Source organism: Penicillium argentinense (assembly GCF_028826775.1).
Source record: "Penicillium argentinense strain IBT 30761 chromosome Unknown utg000004l_segment0_segment0, whole genome shotgun sequence".
NCBI lineage: Eukaryota > Fungi > Ascomycota > Eurotiomycetes > Eurotiales > Aspergillaceae > Penicillium > Penicillium argentinense.
Genome location: NW_026622663.1, coordinates 2,338,716 through 2,359,065, shown reverse-complemented (window position 1 = coordinate 2,359,065; position 20,350 = coordinate 2,338,716). Strand labels below are relative to the sequence as shown.

Sequence of the window (20,350 nt, the reverse complement as noted above, 5' to 3'; positions counted from 1 at the left end):
TCTATTGCGCGTGGGAAGAGGAAGGGTCTCAGCGCATCGAGCTGTCTCCTTCCAATTCTCCTGACATGGACACCGAGGCCTGCTCCCCCTGCCGGAGACCATGGAAGTCAGCGAGCAGGACCGATGGGGCATTTCTTATCCAGGGGAATGTGCAGAACATGATCGCCCGCATCTCCTGTTTCGGTGGCCAAACAGAAACAAACAAGGCATCAACCATTCCACTCACGTTCAAGCTGGCGCTTTCGTGGCTGCTAGCATTGAAGAATGTCGCAAGTTGAACAAGATGGGGGAAGAGGAGTTTCTCGAGGCGTTCAAGCGCCATGTGCTGAGGGACTCAGTCCCAAGTCCCTTTGTCTCTACCCTCTCCTCCCTACTCACACCAATCCACCGTGCTCTCCATCGTCAAGACGGGGCATCAGTGGCCGTTATTGATAGCTCTAAACTGTCAGTGGAAAAGAAGCTTTACAAAGCCGTGCGCCTAGTCGAGTTGACAAACACCTCCCTAAAGAACTGGAAGGGATATGGTGAGTATGAGGTTTGGGAAGAAACAAATCCCTCCTCAATCGTTTGCTCGTTTAGCATAACCAGTCTCATGGAAACTGGTGAAAGAGATGCAGACATTGGTCGGTTCCTGCAGATTCCAATGATTCGCAGCAAACGGTACTGTACCCGCTTCCTGCGTAGCAAGCTCGCTCAGAACATCAAATCATACAAGTGATTCGATGTTGAATCAACGGTGGAACGATTGATGAAATGCTAATTGTGCCGGAGAATTACTGGGTGCCGATGCGCCGCTGTTTCATGGAAGCTTGGTTACAATTTAGCTGCATGACATACGAGGCCCCCGCGTGTGAGAGCGACAGCGAGGACTCGGGCCAGAACCCTGATGCCGAAGTATTTCCGGACCCCATGCCACCGATTGTGCCAATTCCGCTACGCACACATCGCAGAGCAAGAAGCGGAACATCGGAAGTGTCATATGAGCCCTCAGAAGACGCAAATATCTCAGATTCAGACTCAAGCGAACATTCCTCAGAGTCGCCAGAAGAACCATACCGACGAAGGGACACCCCGAGCCCGGGCGTATTCTCGACTCATGACGACTCCGACTTCGACGAATTTGATCAGCCTGATGTGAACAATTTACTCACCCCTGTGACCAACAGGCCAGAGAGGCCGGTCAGACCTGTTGTGGCTTCTCGACCTAGGAAGGCAAAGAATCGGTCCGCTTACATCAGAGATGGAAGGTGATGTGTCTACTCCTACCACCCCTACGACTGACGCGTACCGGCGTGCCAGAATCCGGTCGTTTCTCGCTTCACCTCGGATTCGGCACCCAGGAAGGCCGGAAAATTATAGTATGATGCAATCAATATCATCGTTGACCGTTAGTTCGAGTAAGCGTGATGCTGGCCAGATCGCTGACGAGACCGACGCCGACGCAGCACTGAGTAGTGACTGGCCCTCCGAGGACCTAGCCAAGAGGGCGAGGACGACAATGGCTTGTGAGGATATTGAGGATTAACCAACGAGGCGAACGAGTGGTGCTGTTCCTAGAATGATATTAAATGGAGAAAACGCAGGAAATTGAACAACTACAAAACCCAGGAAAGAAATTGAGACGGTTGTTGCAGCTCGGAGGTGTCCTTGATCTGGTATTTCGGAGAGGTACTCAGGGAGTTGTTTGTGGTTTTCCTGAGAGCAATACAAACGTCTTTCAGTTCTCATATCCAGTTAATTTTCCATGAGTCTCGCACTGGTATGTTCTGCTACAATACAGATTATGGATACACACTCTTGAAGGCCACTTCATGGCTGTGATGATCCCATCTGGTGAATCTCCAGGCCAGGAAATACGGTGCTGATCGGAGTTTTCCCGTTGGGAGACGTTGTATGCTGCTTATCTCGCTGATTGCGGAGTTGGAGGATATTCACAGCCCCAGACATTGACAATATGCTAGGACAGCATGAGTTGCCGCCTCTACTCGAGACGAGCGCGCTCGAGGCCCTATTCTACTTCGTATTTCTTGCTTGAACATGAATTCGATTCTTCCTATCGTATCAATGTCAACGGCGTAGAAGAGCACAATCTAAACTGGAAGTGCAAGCATCAAAAAAGGCACCGCCTTGTCGACCTTCAGATGGGCCATGTTCCCAGGCGGGCTGTACGGTTTCCGTGGCAGGAGGATCGATGAAATATTTTTGCTTTTTGTGTGGATACACATTCTTCAGCAAGGTATCTGGGACATGGAAACTCGTAAACTATCCCGACCCCCGTACAAGAAAATTCCTTATATCCAGTTTAAACCGCTTCCTTCGCCGTATCCGACCACCCAATCTCTATCCAACGCTTAGAACTTGGAGAAAGCCTTGACGGCCTTGCCGGTGCGGGGAAGGACGCGCAGGACGTTGAAGCGGACCTGTAAAGATCATGTTAGAGAAAAATTCGAGAAAAGATCAGGCATGGCTATAAGGCAGGTGTAGCAGTGCGGTGAAAGTTCCAAGACGATTATGGAGCACAATGCTATTACCCGTCGCAGTGTAAAGCCGAGTTCAACGTACAGTCTTGGACAGAGGACGGCACTGGCCAACGGTGACCCAGTCACCCTCAGAAACACGGAAGGCGGGGGAGACGTGGGCAGCCAGGTTCTTGTGGCGCTTCTCGTAACGGTTGTACTTGGGGATGTAGTGCTAAAGCGATACTTTAGTCAAAAATATGCCCCAGGGTCGTCGGGCGGTTTGAGATTGAAAATACTTACGAGGTATTCACGGCGGATGACCAGGGTACGGTGCATCTTGGTGGAGACAACGCGACCGGTCAGAATACGGCCACGGATGGAGACCTGACCGACGAAGGGGCACTTCTTGTCTGTTGGATGTGTTAGCACTGCATTCGGCTGGTGCCCGGCGGCCGGAGATCTTCAATATTGGCCAGTCATGTTCTCGACATCGAAACGTGGGAAATTCGATAGAAAATCGAGTAGTAATGTTGAGATTACAATCGCTCTGAGGGCAAAGAAAATTCGTAGCCACTCTGCGGTGTATCCCCATTGCCAATCGCATCTCCGATCCTTGTCCCATGACTTCTTTTCGTTGTCGGTTCCCACGATCGAAAAATGACCAGTATTTCGTAGATCTCCGCGCTCCAGGTGTATAATTTTCTCGTAGGTCGTGCATACCGATGTAGGAGCCCTCGATGGCGGTCTTGGGGGTACGGAAGCCCAGACCGACATCCTTGTACCAGCGACGGCCAGAGCCAACCTTCTTGGACTTGGACTTGGTCTTCGCGTTGAGGAAGATGTGAGGCTGCTTCTGGAAAGCGCGCTCAGACTGGACGGTCAACTCGGTCGCCATGGCTGCGGTGTGTTGGTCGACGAGGAAGCGATGGTCGAACTGCGGATGAAAAGATTGGCGGGTCTCGGTCGTCGAAGTTGAGAAAGATTCGCTAAGTGCGCGGGCGGTTGTGTGTGGCCGCTAGTCCGCTTTCGGAATAGCGCGGACGGGTTAGGGCTTCACGTTTGTTTACAATCACGTGACCTCGACGCGCCCCGGAGACGTGTAGCTGGGAGGGGAATGCGACTAGCGACTTGATGGTCTACTCCGTGATATCTCCGCCATCCGCCCTTCCCTTCCCTGCGCGACATGTTTGGGTGATTGCGCCCTGCCGTGCCCATCGCCACCATGTCCTCTCGTGCCGATTCCGGCGCTGCGCGAGTACGCTCTCGCCGTTCCATCGCTCATGTACCCCGATCTAAGATGACGTCTGGTCTGGATAAGGAGAATGCGACAACAGATATCGGTGCTGCAACGCCACTCGGAGGCAACACTAAAACCGTGTCAAAGGATAAGAAGTCGCGGAGTAAGAGTCTGGGTCCCGGTGGACTTGATGCTCTGCAGAATGCCAATGGCAACCGGCGTAAGGTTGTTATCGTCCGAGCTTCCTCAATGTGTCAGTAAATCAATGTCACTAATTGGATCGGCTTCTAGTCTACGGCTTCGTTTCCGCTCAAGTCCATTCTGAAGCCTACTGTACCGGTATCCCCTGTGCGAAACATCCCGTCCTTCGAGGAGACACGCCGGCGCACCCCAGGTCGAAATGCGCCAAGTCAAGAGTCCAACTGGGAAGAGAGCAGCCAAAACCAGGAAGGTCTGCTCATCGATTTCGCAACCCCGCCTCGACCCGCTCCGGAGGGTGACGACACCGCCAACCCGTTCGACACCTTCAATGCGACATCTGCGATTCGAGAGGAAATGGCAGCTACTAAGGAACGTGACGAGAAGGAACGCCGAGAGCGCGAAAAGCAAACCATTCTAGAGAAGCGTGAAGCACGAAGGAAGTCTATGGGTAAGCAACCCAACCAATCGAATAGCCAGAGGGTATTCCCTGACACGCTCAACCCAGCGAACCGCCGCGTATCATTTGCCCCCGAGGCTACACTCCACACCTGGAATGTGGTCGAGATCCCCGACGACTCGACCTCTTCATCGGCAGCAAACTCTACGCGACGTACGTCTGGGAAAGCTCAGGAACAGGCGCCTTCCTCGGTCAAGGAAAATCCGTCATCACCAGAGTCAGATGCTGAATCGGAATTTGGGTTCTCACCTGTTGCACATCAAGACCTAGAGCAAATGAGAGGTCAATCTGGGTCTTCTGCCGGTGATGAGGGCCCCAACATGTCTTCTAGTCCGTTTAGCGGAAGCTCGGTTGGAAGCGAAGACACGGGCGCGCAAGACGAAGAGGAGGCCGAAGAAGATGGACACTCCTCGGAATCTGATGAGGGTTTTGATGCCGAAAGCACGGCTATGAGCATGGATGACATGACAGCCCGATCAGGTGCCAGTATGCAATCCGACGTTTCGAACAGTTCTAGTTCTAGTGCGAGACTCAATGAAGCACTGCGTCAGGCTGCCAAAGAAGCTGGAACACAAGCGGTCGATGAAGAAGATGAAGAGGTGTCCATGGAAATCGCAGACCAAGAAATTACAGGTGCTTTTCAGCCTTGGATTAAGAAGGGTCAAAGACAAAGCTTTGACTGGTCGGATATCAGTGCTCGACATGATCAAGAGAATGTCGATCCTTCCAAGGCTACTTCATCCGCAGATGCGGCAGGGTCCGATGGAATGGACGAAGATGAAGACCTTAGTATGGATGTGACAAACGCCATCGGACGGATCTTGGGCAAATCACCTGGTCGCCGAAAGAGCGCCGTGAGTCGAAAGTCCATGGGCCAAGAGAGCGAATATGATGACCAAACCATGGAGATGACAAATGTGGTTGGAGGAGGAATTTCAGGAATGAACCCTGTTCAGCCTGCCAATGATGACGATGATTATGAGGATGAAGAAATGACCATGGAATTCACATCAGCCATTGGCAAAGTCCTGAGCAAGATCCCGTCTGACACCCACGATGAGCCGCCTGCCATCCGCTCTCCTAAGTCGGACCGTATGGACTACGAACAGGATGATGGCTCAGATGATGAGATGGATATGGAAATCACTGGCGCAGTTGGCGGAATTTTGCCCCAGGGTCTTGAAACCCAGGAAAAATCTCAAGCGAAGATGCTGATGGAGCTTGAGACCGACTCTGGCCAGCTGAACAGCTCACCTTTCCAGGAAATTGTCCGACAGTCTCCTGCCAAGTCACCGGCAAAGTCGCCCCTCGCTTTCCAGGTGGCAGCAGTGGCTTCGGAGAACGGCAGTCCTAGTTTGGCAAGTGTCAAGTCTCGGACGCCTCGACGCAGCTCTCATTTGGAGGTTCCAGATTCCCATACTCCGCGCCGATCCCCACGTCGATCACAGTCACCGGAAAAGAAGCAAGTGACGCCACCAAAGCAAACCACGCCTCGAACCAAGCCTACAACCCCGAGCAAGACACCTCCATCAGCCAATGTGTCTTTCCGGAGTGCATCTCCGAAGAAGCTTTTCCGGCCTGACATCGAACAGTCTGCGGGCAAGCAAAAGACTCCACGTCTCAGTATTTTTGACCAGAACTCGGCCAGTGGATCGTCCACCCCCCGTATTGTCTTGCAACCTCGCGAGGGACGTCGTTCCTCCGGCCTCGGCATCGATAAGGAGGGACTCGGTTCCCCTCGTGTAGTTGCTCTTCTGGACAAGCGTCTATCTCTTGGTGAAAATACACCACAGTTCGTTCCTCAAAAGCAGCAACGAGGTGGCGTGCGCTTCGAAGATCCCTTGAAGTTGCAAGCCGACGAGGAGAGAGATCGCGAGGAAGAGGAACTCCGAGAAGATGGACATATCCCGCCCTCCAGCTCTGCCGATCCGGACTCAACTTCGAACTTGAGGGATATGATTTCTAGCATGAGTCCGAAGAAAAACAAACTCGGCGGCCGCAAAAGCCTTCATGTTGGTGCCGCGCGTGGCATTCTCGGAAAGCGACCAGCTGAGCTTGATTTGGATGATGAGGAAGCCGAGAACTCTCCGAAGCGTCTTCGGGGCCATGATGTGAGTCCAGTCAAAGGGGTCAGACTTCCTGGCCCATCATCGGCCAGGAAAGACAGCGCTCGTCGATCCATTCTGTCACCTGTTCGCAGGGCCCGCAGCTCTTCGCCGCTGAAAGGCAGCACAACTCCCACTCAGGAACCACAGAGTGCTTCGAAGAAGGGTGTTACCCCTTTGAAGGAGGGTGTGGATTCTCTACATATTGCCTCTGACCCCCAACAGCCCGAGCCCGAGGAAGAGATTGAACCCATTCAGCTTCAGGATTTCCTAAATATGACCAACATCCATTTCATGGAACTCACCACAACAAAGAGACGACACACAACTGCACCCGGAAGTACCAGCAAGAGACTAAGCCGACGGTCTACCGAGCTTATTCCGAAGGCAGGAACGATCACCTTTGACGATTGCGTGGCTGCGGGAGTATGCACGGTTCCTATGCTGGAACTGTACCAGCATGTAAGTTCTTTCCTAAACTACCTCGAGTATGATATTTGTTTACTAACTTTTTCTAGTCCTGCCGTGAGCTGAAGTCGTATATCTCCGAAGGTCGCCAAGTAATCCGATCTATCGAGGCCGAAACGTTCGCCGAAAATCCTCCCCTGTTCCGGGAGTATGTCACCGCCCCGCCTGACATTCGAGTCATTATGGACAACCAATTCCGCAACGTGAAGACTCATGCGCGCCTTCTGAGCAAAGCCACCTGGTACGAGTGGCGCATGAAGCTGCTGGAGGGTCTTAAAGAAGGGCTCATTCGTCACGTTGATGACATGAAAGCCGACGATGCACTGCTGTCCAAGCGTGAAGAGCTCCTCAACAACACCCTGCCCTCACTTTTGGAGAGACAAGCGTCTCTTGAACAGCAAGCAGACAATCTGCAGCAGCTTGTTGAGGAAATGGAGAGCTGTGACCAGAACGAGCTGCGCGGCACGCGCGAGAAGCTTTCGACCGTCGAGGATGAGATTGAGGCCAAGAAGAGAGAACTCGAGCAGCTCCAGGCAGAGGTCCAGGAAAAGACTGCGATCATCGAGGCCGGAACCGAGATGCGCGATGAGTACGTGGGTCAAATCCAGGAAGCGGAGCGTGTCAAGGAGGAGTGCCGGGGATTCAGCGCTCGCGATATCGGCGAACTGAAGAACTCCGTTCAGCGCATTGAGAGTCAGACTGGCTGGTCGATCACCTCTGCATCGTCCCTGCCAGAGTCGTCCACCGATCCGATGTTGGTCATGTCCTATCGCGGACAACTGCAGATCAGGTTCCACCCCAGCGCATTTGCTACCAAGACATCCAATGGTGTCGACAAGGAGAACCAGCCTCTCGAGCTTAGCCTCATTAAAGGAAAATCCATCTCTCCAATCGCCTCACTCGTCCTCCAGTCAATGCAACAGCATCTCTCCACTATCAAACAGTCCAAGATTGCTCCCAGGAAACTGCTTCGATTTGTCTCTGCCGCCTGGGATCGCACTGCTGGCCTCGAAAACGAAGCACGCATGCTCGAATTTTGCGGCGTCACCCGTCTCACCCTTTCCGAGCCAGAGAACTCCTCTCTTTCCCTTCGGGCCCGCTGCATTCTTATCGGCAACGCAGGTCGGAAAGGTGCGAAAGTGAAGCAGAACGGGCCTAAGCGTATCGACGTTGACTTCAATATCCGCACGCGCATGAAAGCTGAGGACGACAACACGAAAGAGATCGGCTCGCTAGAATTCGATATTGACGTTCTTGCCACGAAAGTTTATGGCTTTGGAGCGGGAAATAAGTCTGGTCTGTCCGGCAAAGAAATGGAAGGTATCCTTGGGAAGGGACTTGTGCCAGAGGATGGTGGTTCACAGCTGGGCAATGGTGTATGGTGCAAGGCTGTGCGAATGCTTACCGGGTCTGTATTTTAACTTGATACCTATCCTATGTTGATGATTTCTTTTCGATACGGCTGTTAGGATTGGGAATTGATTTGAAACCGGGATTGGAACTTTGTTATGGATCCGGATGGGATATGGAGTTACTAGTAGTTGGGGATTGGGATTTCTATTGTTTTGCACTTAAGCGATCATATCATTGATTAATTGGATCATTCTATTCCATATTCTCTACTTTCCAATGACTCAAACTTTGTGGTCCTCATCTGATATTTTTCTTGGGAATGTAGAATAGGATGATAAGATTTGTACTAGATATAAGAAATTCGACCCACCAGTGCTTGTCAATCAACTACCATAGTATGCAGTCATATCACATTCAGTCGCAAGAAACAGTAAATACCCTATTTTCATGAAGGGATTGATGTTCATAACAATGGCATATGCAACGCCAGAAATGCCAGTAGAAACGAGAGTATAGTAGTAGTAGTAGTATGAGTAAGTCCTCAACGAGAGAGACGATGTATCAAAAAAGCCCCAAAAACCCATTTGGCCACAGATCACCCTCTTGATTCGGATTTTGGTCTTGCGTCGTCGAAGGCGCGAACCCGTAATCCATGTTATCCGTGCCAAAGGTGATGTCTGGGTTTCCGGTTGATTGGGACATATTTGCCTGGTCTGCGTTTAGGAAAGATTCGGCGGAGAGGATCGGCATTGGTAAGCCCGGGTCTTGGACTGTGCCGGAGGCGACGAGTGCTTCTGTTGGGAAGAGACCGGACCAGAGGTTGTCGCCGTAGGACCAGTCGGCCGTTAGGGGGACTTGCCATGATTCTGGGATTTGGGTGCTGTTTGTGCTGGATGCGGAGAATGGGGATTGGTGTTGGTCTTGCGGGGAGGAGAGTGTTGTGGCTGTATTTGTGGTTGTGCTTTGCTGTTGTGGCTGGATCCATATGGTGTTGAAGTCGGGCGTGGTGTTGTTCATGTTGCTTAGGCCGAGGCCCGAGTAACCGCCGGTAGCTGACTCAGGTTGTTGCTGGTTCGATATACCTGTAGACACCGAGAAGTCTATCCTGCTTGGACTAAGCGGTACGACGTATCCGGACGAGTTGATGGGTGGAAGGCCTTCGATGGATTCCGGAATTCCGAAATCCGCCATGTACGAGCGGGCTGTGGCGGATGGGTTTGACGCGTGCGGGGCCTCGGATGTGTGGTAGTGATATGATCCCGTCGTATCGGAGTTCATTGATGTTCGAAGGTTCGTGGGACGGTGGCGAAATTTCGGTTGTGAAGCCGAGTTTGCTCGAGAATGTTGTCTCTTGGCGCCTGGGGTTTGATCTCCGTTGTCTATGTCGTCGGGGTCCCGGGCTCGTTTCTCGTCTTTTTCTATTGCTAGCCTGGCGATGCGCTCCAAATTGGCGCTCATTCGGGTCATGAAACCAGCATAGTTGGCAGGTCCATCCCCTGGGACGAGTGTTGCAAAGAAGGTCGCGGCCATGTTGAGAGAGTGTAGATCTTCTCGTACTGACGAGTGACGAGTATCCCGAAGGATGTTCGAGAAGATTGTCGCTGCCGCCAGGAATACGTAGTAGAGAAGAGACCTAGATCAATGAGATGTCAGCGATTGGAAAAGGTGTTGAGAGAAGGTTGTCAGCGCGTACCATAACCACGCAATATCTCCCCACGGCATATTGTTCACCAGTTTCAGCGTGTCTCGCGCGGCCTGCACGCAAATCACAGCTGACTTCGACGCCTGTGCCTTGCTGAGAGATTTCAGCTCTTCCGGGTCTTCCCGAGAAGATATCAAGTAGTTGAGAAGGAGAGGTATTCGGTGAATCATTATCAGGGCATTATAGTAGACGAGACGAAGACCGATCGAGCCGAAGCCGAATAGAAAATCCGTTTCGGCAACCTTTTGCCTGGGCTCCTCCTCAAATGGGTAGTCCTTTTCCCACTCCTCTAGCTCGGCATGAAGCTCCTTTACTACTTGATAGATCTCTCGAGGCGGTTTGAGAAGCGCTTTGGCGGAGTACAGTCGACAAAAGATGCGGCTCTTGATCAATGCCATTCGGCACAGTTGACGAAAGAAGGGAATGTTGCTGGCCACTTCGGAGTCTTTCTTCTCCTCCTCTAGTTCTTCCGGTAGAGGCACATCGAAGTCATCGGGGTGTTGAGACGGGGCATTCCCAGCCCTCAAACATGTACTAAACGGCTGTTAGCCATCGAATGGTTAATGCCATCTGATTGCAGAGCTTACCTCTGGTCAACGGTGAAGGTGACCCAAAAGACTCGTCGCCTCTGTTCCTGATCTTCAATACTCAAATCTGGTCTCGGGATGTCTCGGTGCAGGCCCATCCGCTGGCATGAACGCATGGCTGCCGTAATGAACGGCAGTGCAGACTGGGTACCGGAATTGCCGCGGAGAAAGAAAGCCTGTAATATTCAGCAAAACTACCCTGATGGCAGATTCATCTGGGTCGCGGCCAGACTTACCATGCTCAACAAAGCTTGCACACTCAGTATGTCTGTGCGTCGAAGAGCCAGCTCTGTAAAGACCGACATGGCATTCTTGAAATACATCCGAGCCTTTTCTCGATCCTTTTCCGATTTCAGACTGTTGGAATATCGATATTCATACGCCAGACAGATGGTCATATTGATACTGGCCCACCGCGCGGCATCGTCGCATGTCTGCTGCGTGTACTGCCATTCAACCATCTTCATAAAAGTACTTTCATGGAAGATCGGAAAGAGTCGGTTTGCAGTCCGAAAGAAGTCTTTCATAAGTGAAAATACCTCTGACCGCGGGGGCAGCGGTCGATAAACCTGAGAAGCGAAGAGATCATGGAAGACGTCTGGTCTCCAAATGCTCCATGGACTATCGTGAACTGAATCAGGTGATAGAAGGCGCAGGAAGCTGACATCGCCCGTCTTATTCTTGATCCATTCAATACCGCCGCGTGAGAGAATCGACAGAGAGCAAGACCGACCGAAAAATCGTGGATCGTCGCTTTCATGAGCTTTGAATATGGGAGTGCCCTCCAAGTCACCGCCATACTTGGCTGCCTCGCAGTAATCTGACAGCGCATTGGATTCGGAGGATCGATACGACAAGTTGCCCAAGGACCTTGTCCGTCGGTGACCATTGCCCTGGTCATCGTCCGGGGACTCGGCATCGATCTCATCATCCAAATAGTCGCCAGTCACGTCGCTTTCATGCAGAATGCCTGCTGTCTTGAGCAGAGTTTCGATTTTCTCCAATCGATCCTTCAAGGACTGAATATACTGATCCCTGTGATATGACGTGAGAACACCTCCCAAAAGCCGGGACATAGACGAGAAAAGGGAAACCTACCGTTCTTCCTCCTGCTGCGTCTCCGACACGGGCGAAATCCCGGGAAAGACACACCTGGAGCCCCGTCGCGTGCATTGCATGCAGATGGAATCGGAGGTTTCGAGTTCACATTTGGTCTTCTTCCGGTAGCACATCTCACAAGCCTGGATGGAGTCATTCTCGTTAGCGCCGTTGGTGTCGCCACCGTCATCCCCAGACCCCCGTCCCGCTTGGGCATGCGCGCCCGGACGGAGACCTCACGGTCGAACGTACCCTTTGGCATCGTCTCCGCCCGCCGGAAGAAGTGTTGGCCATTGCGGGGGTGGAGAATGCGTTCGTGTCAGGAGTTATGCCAGCGGACTGTGGCATTGCGTGCATTGCCCGGGGAGTCCGCGAATCATGCCAAGTCTTGCTTAGCGGGCGCGAGATTCGGGAAAGCCCTTTACCGCGGTCGATTAAGCGCCGTTAGAGCATGCGGCGCGATCCTGGTCTTTCTTTGACATCAAATAGGTCTGATCGGGAATCTCTGAGGGGTGGCCACGATGACGGAGGTTGGCGTCGGGGATTCGGCAGTGCCGACTCCCGACTGCGTTTTTCGGTGGGACCGGCTATACTATGGCATTGTTGCGACCAAGCAGATTTGCTACGGATCAGCAGCAGATAACGAGTCATGGTAAATTTAGAGTGATAATTTAGTTGCGGACAGTGTCTTTGAAACACCAATCTTTATTTCTTCTGTTTTATGTACAATGTGCATTTATTGCGGATATTTATAACGTATGTGCTGTAACCACACTCTTTTTGACTCAAGACCACACCCCACCATGACGTCTCAAAACATTGTGCCAATTTCGCTATCAAATACTACTTCCATTATGGGTATTTATTTTGAACGCTGAATTCCGCCTAGAACTTGTCTCTTAACTAGCCACCTATTTGATCATTTAGCGGATCATCCATCCAGTCACCTGCAAAATCAGCTGTCTGGCTAGCCATCCTGTACACTGATGCTTCACAGACCAAGTGAAATAATCGGGTTTCGGGCTTCGGACTTCGTGATTATTTGCAGAGCAGAAAAATCTGTTTTGTATACATACACTCAGGAAAAGCACCCAGAACCATCATATGATGCCTTGAAAACCCGGGAGAGGTGTGGTGCGAGGCAAAAGGGGGGTGGTTACAGTATCTCCATGAGTAAGGCACTGCCATCCCCAAGGCAGTAGTAAACAGAGACAAGGGATGAATCATGAATCATGCAGGACGGATTGATACCGACATCATGAGACATCGTACACGTACCACCCGCACCTACCACTACTCTAATGCACCTCGTGCCTGATCCAAGCTTCATGACAACACCACTTCACGGCAGAGATACGCCAGCTGACAAATGGCTCCGCGCACCAATTGAGGGTATCCAGAGGGCTAGGATACGCTGTAGTCAAGTCTTTCTCCTGTCTTATCTCAACCTCACTATGCGTCCCACGACGGTCGGTATGGTCTCCATCGGATATATGGGGCTTCGGCATGGCCAAGCTGCTCCAGGTCCATGGCTACCGGGTGGTCATTGTCGGTGAAGGGCGAAGGTAGGTCTATACAACCTACTCTCAGCTATCCTGCTTACTTTGTTTTACCCTTCTCTACACTTTACTACGGATCATACTGACATCTCCCAGTGAAGACACCCTCGCCCGAATCAGAGCAGTAGCCATCGAGGCGCTCCCCACGGATCAGGACCTGGTCATCCAGGTCGACTACATCTTATCCATTGTGCCACCCCGCAATGCCCTCGACACGGCAACAAGGATTGCGGGGGTCTGCAGGCAGCCCGAAACAGAATCGCGGAGACGATCACTGACCGACATCAACGGACACGCGAGCCGAAGTCCGCTCAACTTCCTCGACCTCAATACGAGGCCCTCCCGATTGGCAGAGGAGACGAGGGCCCTCTTCGCCGATCCCACGACGGCCACGTCAGGAACGGTCAGGTGCCACTTTCTCGACGGCGGCATCATTGGAGGACCTCCAGCGCAGCAGGCGGACGGAACGTGGAAGAGGCCCAGCGTCGTGGTCTCGGGGGTTGTGGGGGAGGGCAGACAGGCTCCCCACACGTTTGCGCCGTTGGCCGCGGTCCTGAAAGTGAAGATTGCCACGGAGCGGATTGGAGCGGCGCCGACCCTCAAGTTTTCGTTTGCCGCTCTTTGCCGCTCTGGCAAAAGGTCTCACGGCGCTGTCGATCCTGTCCTTCTCCACGGTTCAGCGGGCGGAGCTGCTGCCGGAACCCTGGCTCACCTGGACGAGTACTCGCCGGCGACGGCGGCGTTGTCGCGATCCGGGGTGGTGGGGATGAGCCCCAAGGCGTACCGGTGGGAGGAGATGCGTGGTATTGGGGTGACACTGGATCGCGAGGGCGGGTGGGATGGTGTCGGGGAGCGCGTGTACGGAGTGATCGCGGAGGGTGTATCGCACGGTGGCGGAAGAGACGATCCTCGGACAGGAACGAGTCGGGCGGCAGACACAAGGACGCAGTGTGAGCGACGCTGCCGATATTATTGCCAGGTGCTCCCGATGAGGACAAGCACTGCCAAGACATGGTCTTGATTGGGCTGGAAGTACTATGAAAAATGTGCCAGTACTTCTGGTACTCTACCTCATACAGTGGTACACCTGCTAGTACAGTGTGCAGTATAGTTGTATAGTATACTCCTAGTAGAGTAGGTGGGATACCGTCTACTGCGACTGAGTAATCCTCCGACTAGTCTGAAGTAACGCGGCTCCGACCGCGTCATCGCGGAGTGGGGATGGGCCCGTGTCATCTCGATTCCCCTGGAGCCCCTTTTTCGTTAGACTGATATCAACAGACCTACCTCTACTCGACTTTCATCTACAAACTACTTTGAATTCTTCACCACCACCTTACTACCATTCCAGCTGCAGTATCTGCATCATATAACGGCCACCGCCCACCGCCTACTCGCACCGCCCGCTCACTGCCTCGGCTCGGCGGTGAACCAGCATCCAACCAGAGGTGCCGATGTCGTGATTTCTCCATTCTATCAGATCATCGACTAGCAGATCGCGGCCGTCCTGCTGCTCGTGGCTTGCTTGTCCACGCCTGGCCTCGTCCGACTTCCCACGCCTTCCCCCCTTTTTGCCTTTTCCAGATTCACCTCTCCTCTGATTCGTGGTGTACGTGGCGCGCTATGCGGGCAATGGGTCGTCATTCCAACTCCTCCATTACCTCCATTTCCGTGCTGTGACCATCCCGGTGCTTCTGCTTCGAGATCGTCTCTGACCCAAAGCCCTAACGCTCGGCCTTGCCCTTCTTCTCACCTTTAAACCTACATCTCCCCTCCCACCCCCATTTCCACCCTTCCCCCATCATGCCCGAGGAACATCCTCGTCCGAATCCTGCCTTCGACAAGATCGAGAACTTCAACTTCTTACTGTCGCGCACTGATCCGGCGGCCAAGACTCGTCACTATTCTTTCGACGCCGACACCGGGCTGGTCCCGTTTACCCACGTCAACATGGATTACGATCAGACCGAAGGCATGGGCGGTCTGTCTGTCAGCTCCTACGACAGCATTGACGATGATCGCTCACTTGACTTGAGGGGATATCCCTATCACGGTATGTATTAATTGTTATGGATTTTCCTATTTCCCTTTTTATCTGCATGGTTTTATTCTGTTTTGTCCATTTTCATTTCTACCTGGGTCTTTGCATATTCTGCGCTGTTGCCAGACGTTGCATCTCTTGCGCCATCGCCCGGCGCGCTGGTTCGTGTTGGGCGGTCGGCCCTGGAGCTCGTACTGGGCCAGGGCTTGGGATGGGACAGATCCTGGGCTTCTGGGGATCCTCACAGACCGCAAAAAACTGGAGATCCTGCATGTCACGTCTTATTTTGAATCCCATTCTTGCGTATTTCTGCGTTCTGCGTTCGTCCGAAGCCCTAGTGGCTGTTCCGGCTGCAGGGCGTGTACCGTGGCCTTTGCGGCCCCGAGATGCCACGATCTACCCCAGACCAGACGCCCTATTTTTGGGTTTAACGCCATCACGGCATCTGGTCCAAGCTGTCGCATTGTGAAATTCTTATTTCGATGCCGACGCTGCTACTGCTGCTGCCCCAGCTGGGATCACCAGTGCTAGCGAGCACGCAATCCCGTATGCAAATGACACCCGCAGCGTCATGGCTGGGGCTGCTCTGCTGGCCGCTGGAACCCTTATTCCCCAGCTTGTGCCCGTTGTTCGCTCCAGGATGCTGCCCTACATGGCGTTACCCTTTTACTCCCATCGTCCCCTAAGCCTAATATCAACCTCACCCGCCTCATCATCACTCCTCTCCACTGTTCGCGCCTGATGCTCCCCTCTTGAACCTCCTCTCCTCCTATCCTCCTCGCTCTCTCTGCTGCTGCTCTCTATACATCATGTCCTCACGAGGACTCCGTCGAGCCGACCGCTTACTCCCTCCCACAGGCCCTGCCGGCGACAAATCAATCAACTATTCTATTCCCGACCACATGATGCCGTACTCGGCTCACTCCATCTACCCGCCAGTCCCCTTTGCGCCCGATGAGCTCGGCCACGCACCGGGAAACATGACCCCATCGGACGTCTCCTCGTCCATCTCCCCGCCCAACGGAGTCATGGGCAACACCAAGTACTCCACCTCTATTCCCGGAGACCGCATCGCGGCCGCCCTGGGACAAGAGGAAGGGGTCCGCATGGCCGCGGAAGAAGATCGTCGCCGCCGCAACACCGCGGCCAGTGCCCGCTTCCGCATGAAAAAGAAGCAACGCGAACAGGCGCTCGAACGCACCGTCCGTGAAACCACGGAGAAGAACGCTTCCCTCGAGGCCCGGGTAGCTCAACTCGAAATGGAAAACCGATGGCTCAAGAACCTACTCACCGAGAAGCACGAGGCCACCTCGTCGCTCATGCCGCCGCCGTCTGATAGTTCCGCCTTGGAGAATCCCAAGGGCGGCCGTGGCGGTCAAAAACATATCCAGCCTAAAAAGAAGGGCGTCGGAACTGACGAGTAAGCGCTAAATCAAAGCGTGTCCCTTTTTTTCTTTGTTTCTGGCGATCTCTTTTTGCGGCTGCGTTTGATTCTGCGGTGTTTCTCCCTCTGTATCATCTTGCCATCGCGATGGCTTTTTACCTATTGCTCGGTTTCCCTCCAGTACCGGATACCAGTTTACTTCTGGAGCACTTCGATACACGGCTCCGAGTTGGTGTGCTGGCAACGGGACCATGACGATGTCACGACCTTTCTCCAATTCTCGTTCTCCACGTCGATCTACCCCGACCGTGGCTCCTGCGATTCTCAAGGATGGTCTTACTTGCTCGGATTCGGAACTTTCTTTATTTACGGATGCGTTGACGGTTTCACATCTTCCCTTATATCCCGCTCCTACCACCCGGGCCTTCAGTCTCTGTTTCTCTCCTCTGCCCGGGCCCTTGCCTCCTCCTATCTCTCTCTCTGCTATTCTCTTCTCTTCTCTTTTTCTTTCTCATTTGATTTGTTCCATTCTTCCGCGATTGACCTGTCTCGGGGTGGACAGGACGATTAGATGTGGTGGTGTGGTGTTGTCTGCCGATGGGTTCTCGGTGGCCATGGATATGGCTTGTTTTCTCGTCGTTGGGTTTGCGTTTTATCTGATTCCTTTCCTTGCGCCGTCTTCTGGGTTGGGTTCGCAGTTTGCATACATATAAATTATTGCTTTGGACCGGGGTGTCCTCTCTTCATGACCTCGTAAATATCTGCGAGCACGAGTGTAAACACCGTCCTACATCAAATCATTGGCTCGCTACCTTTTAACTACACTAATCTTGACATGATACTACACACTGCTGTAACGAGTACTTACCCTAAGATATGGTACCTACTCAGCAGGTCCGCACTCGAGGTATCCGCACAAATGGGGGCAGGTGCATGTAATCTCAGATAATTCACGCTTACGCTTACACATACAAATGGCATAGCAGTAATAAAACGATTCATTAACACCTAATCGATTACCTTCCATCAAAAAACCCAGCACAAAATGGTATTACATTAAAACAAAAAGCGAAAAAAAATGTCGTCACCGGAAAACCCGCGCGTGTTCCAACATGAACGTTGACGCCATCCCCGTCTGGAAAGAGACAATCGACTATCGAACCACTGATAAGCAGGACGATCGTAAGGAATGGACCTGGTTCCGCTCATACCCTATTACTGTAATGCAGTTGTGACTCGGGAGGCCGAGGTACGGGACTCAGGCCCGGAATAAAAAATGGAGCACGAGACCCACCCCCAAACCAGGACGATGGGGCTGAACGAGCACGACCCACGGGTATTTTATCACGACATTGAGTCTGGCAGAGGGAATTGCAATGGTGTGATGGGCAATGGATGGACAAGCAAGGAGCTTGGAAACCGGATCCGTGGGTTGGCGAAGATCATGGGGAGGTGACCGGATAGGCTGGACGAGATTGCGTGACCACCTTTTTGCACTGGAGGTCATTTGCGGCTGCAGGTGGCGTAGACGGCGGCGGCCATGAGGTACGGTTGGAGTTTAGAAGCTGGACTGTAGCCAGGGACTAGACTGAGGCAGAGGGACCGATACATAGTGCCTCCCCACATTGAGGACCGATGACCCTGGTGTTTGATCCGGAAGGGGTAAGAGAGAGAGAACCCATGCCAACCCATGCCACAGATCGTAATGACACCATCAGGAACGCTGCAGAGACGAGGAAAAAGAGTGTGGGGGGTTGCAAGCACAGACACATGACAGGACAGAGCAAGAAACGAAGCCGTCAGATTCGTAAAAAAAAAAAGAAAAAAAAAAACGAAAAAAAGAAAGGAATAATAACCAGTAGGCAGAAGGGAGGAAAAGCACGCAGGAAGAAACGGACCAGGGGGATCTTATTTTTTTTCCTGATCACGTCTTACGCAGCGATGGGCTCTCGCTCCTCCTCGCGTCCTCGTGCCTCGCCGTCGACGGTGCTGACGCCATCCTCACCATCCTCATAGCTGGGGTGCTGGTCAGCGGGCAGCCACGAGTCGCGGTCACCGGCCATGGGGGCGTCCTGGGTGGAGAGGTCGACGCCCTCGCGGTTCTTGATGGCCTGACGGTGGCGCTGGGAGAGAGTGCGCGATCGCTGCGACAGACCGGACTTGACGACGGCCTTGGAGGTGACCCAGTTGCTCAGGGCATCCTCGCAGTCCTGGATGATGGCCTTGCTGGCGTCGTAGCCGTCGTAGGCGTGGCGGGTCTCACCGGGCGTCACGGGGCTGTCGTCGATCAGGTCCAGCAGGTGCTTGCCGTAGCCGGCGATGATGGCGACCTTCTCGCAGTGCTCGCGCAAAGCATCGAATTGGTACTGGAAGGCGGCCTTGACCTTCTCGCGGGTGATGTTGGACAGCTGGGCCTCAGCGACGAGTGATTCGGCCTCGGCACGGACGAGCTCCTGCTCCAGGACCACAATGCGCGGCGAGTTGGGGTCCTTGTACTTGAGCTTGGCGATCTCGTCGGTGATCTTCTGCTTGCCTTTTAGGGGGTCAGTTTTGATTCGATCGGGCTCCCGCTTTCCCTTTTCCTTGTATGACTTTCCATGTGCGTCGGGGTCGGGGGACTTACGGTCTCGGCTGGGCTGTACGGAGGCCTCGATGTTGCGGATGCTCTTGACTGTGACGCGGTACTGGTCATATCGGTCGACGAAGAGATCTTCCAGTTCGCCGATCTCGTAGATCAGGACGCCGAGCTTGTCGGTGACATCCGAGACGTCCTCGTCGCAGGCCTCGCCCCAGATGGACAGTTGTTGCTACAATGACAGGTCAGCATTCCAATTGCGTCAGCGGGGGATCATATCCCACCCCATGGGGCTGGTTTCTGGCATTGACATACAGCGACCTCCATGCGCTCCCGTGCGACCAGCTCCATGCTGCGCATCACGTTCTTCTCCATCTTGACCAGCTGCGACAGCTTGCGGGCGAGGTCGGGTCCGAAGGCACCGGCGGCGTTTTTGCGGAAGGCATGGCCTGTCACGGCATCAGTGGTGTTCCACTTGGAGCTGGGCTGATCTTCGATCACTCCCCAACTGTCGACCCTCGACCCTCGATCTTCGACACTGCGCGAATCCGGCGGTTAGGGAATGGAGGGGAGTGGGTTCAGGTCTCGACCCGATCAGGCAGCACTCTTCTCCCCCATCCTCTCTCTCCCAGCTCCTTATCCTGGTCGCGCGGATGTGAATCGCGAATGTGACGGTCGAGGTCGACGGGTCGACAGAACGACCCGCTTCTCACTTACCAATGCCACCCTTTCCGAGCCAGCGGTTGGACTTTGTAGTCGACAATGGGGGCGGGGGGTTCTCGACCTGCGACGCGGTCGGGGCGCGCGACTGGCGCATCGAGTAGGTACGGTGCATGGTGGATGGTCAGGGGGTTGTAGGATCGGGATCGAGTCGGAGGATCGGATGGGAGATGGGAGATGGGAACTGAGGTGTACCTGCAGGGGGAGGTTTAATGGGGAGGATCGAGGTCAAAAGGGCCTTGCGCAGTAGTGACGTGAGGTAAAAAAAAAGGAGGGGGATTTGGCAGCGGAGGCAGACGGAAATCGAGCTGCAACCGGAGATCGACACAGGGGTTCTTTCTTATCGTGGAGGAGCTCTGGAGCTGGGGCTGGTTTTTCTGAAGAAGTGGATTCGCGTTGCTTGC

The 20,350-nt window shown here is 53.4% G+C and overlaps 7 protein-coding genes across 7 annotated transcripts; 4 read left to right on the top strand and 3 right to left on the bottom strand.

Annotated features, from left to right (window-relative positions):
• Positions 1–283: 283 nt before the first annotated feature.
• On the top strand, positions 284–718 carry N7532_003787 (uncharacterized protein; the record flags this gene model as incomplete). Its single annotated transcript, XM_056616281.1, has 1 exon — positions 284–718. One exon carries the CDS (start codon positions 284–286, stop codon positions 716–718), a length of 435 nt encoding a protein of 144 aa, XP_056476638.1.
• A 1,633-nt stretch (positions 719–2,351) lies between these two features.
• N7532_003786 (40S ribosomal protein uS17) lies at positions 2,352–3,421 on the bottom strand (the record flags this gene model as incomplete). The annotated part of the gene is made up of 4 exons (XM_056616280.1): positions 3,180–3,421; positions 2,760–2,869; positions 2,563–2,691; positions 2,352–2,420 (listed from the first exon to the last, which is right to left on the bottom strand). Exons 1-4 carry the CDS (start codon positions 3,352–3,354, stop codon positions 2,352–2,354), a joined length of 483 nt encoding a protein of 160 aa, XP_056476637.1. The 5' UTR covers positions 3,355–3,421.
• A 260-nt stretch (positions 3,422–3,681) lies between these two features.
• On the top strand, positions 3,682–8,348 carry N7532_003785 (kinetochore-microtubule binding complex subunit SPC105; the record flags this gene model as incomplete). The annotated part of the gene is made up of 3 exons (XM_056616279.1): positions 3,682–3,921; positions 3,988–6,921; positions 6,978–8,348. The coding sequence occupies 3 exons, from the start codon at positions 3,682–3,684 to the stop codon at positions 8,346–8,348; spliced, it is 4,545 nt and encodes a 1,514-aa protein (XP_056476636.1).
• A 493-nt stretch (positions 8,349–8,841) lies between these two features.
• N7532_003784 (transcription factor domain-containing protein) lies at positions 8,842–11,961 on the bottom strand (the record flags this gene model as incomplete). The annotated part of the gene is made up of 6 exons (XM_056616278.1): positions 8,842–9,913; positions 9,974–10,516; positions 10,570–10,745; positions 10,806–11,604; positions 11,668–11,810; positions 11,920–11,961. The coding sequence occupies 6 exons, from the start codon at positions 11,959–11,961 to the stop codon at positions 8,842–8,844; spliced, it is 2,775 nt and encodes a 924-aa protein (XP_056476635.1).
• Positions 11,962–13,173: 1,212 nt separating this feature from the next.
• Positions 13,174–14,247, top strand: N7532_003783 (DUF1932 domain-containing protein; the record flags this gene model as incomplete). The annotated part of the gene is made up of 2 exons (XM_056616277.1): positions 13,174–13,232; positions 13,323–14,247. 2 exons carry the CDS (start codon positions 13,174–13,176, stop codon positions 14,245–14,247), a joined length of 984 nt encoding a protein of 327 aa, XP_056476634.1.
• A 782-nt stretch (positions 14,248–15,029) lies between these two features.
• N7532_003782 (bZIP transcription factor) lies at positions 15,030–16,691 on the top strand (the record flags this gene model as incomplete). The annotated part of the gene is made up of 2 exons (XM_056616276.1): positions 15,030–15,279; positions 16,126–16,691. The coding sequence occupies 2 exons, from the start codon at positions 15,030–15,032 to the stop codon at positions 16,689–16,691; spliced, it is 816 nt and encodes a 271-aa protein (XP_056476633.1).
• A 1,891-nt stretch (positions 16,692–18,582) lies between these two features.
• Positions 18,583–20,061, bottom strand: N7532_003781 (Eisosome component PIL1/LSP1 family protein; the record flags this gene model as incomplete). Its single annotated transcript, XM_056616275.1, has 3 exons — positions 18,583–19,458; positions 19,542–19,756; positions 19,944–20,061. The coding sequence occupies 3 exons, from the start codon at positions 20,059–20,061 to the stop codon at positions 18,583–18,585; spliced, it is 1,209 nt and encodes a 402-aa protein (XP_056476632.1).
• Between the last annotated feature and the right edge of the window lie 289 nt (positions 20,062–20,350).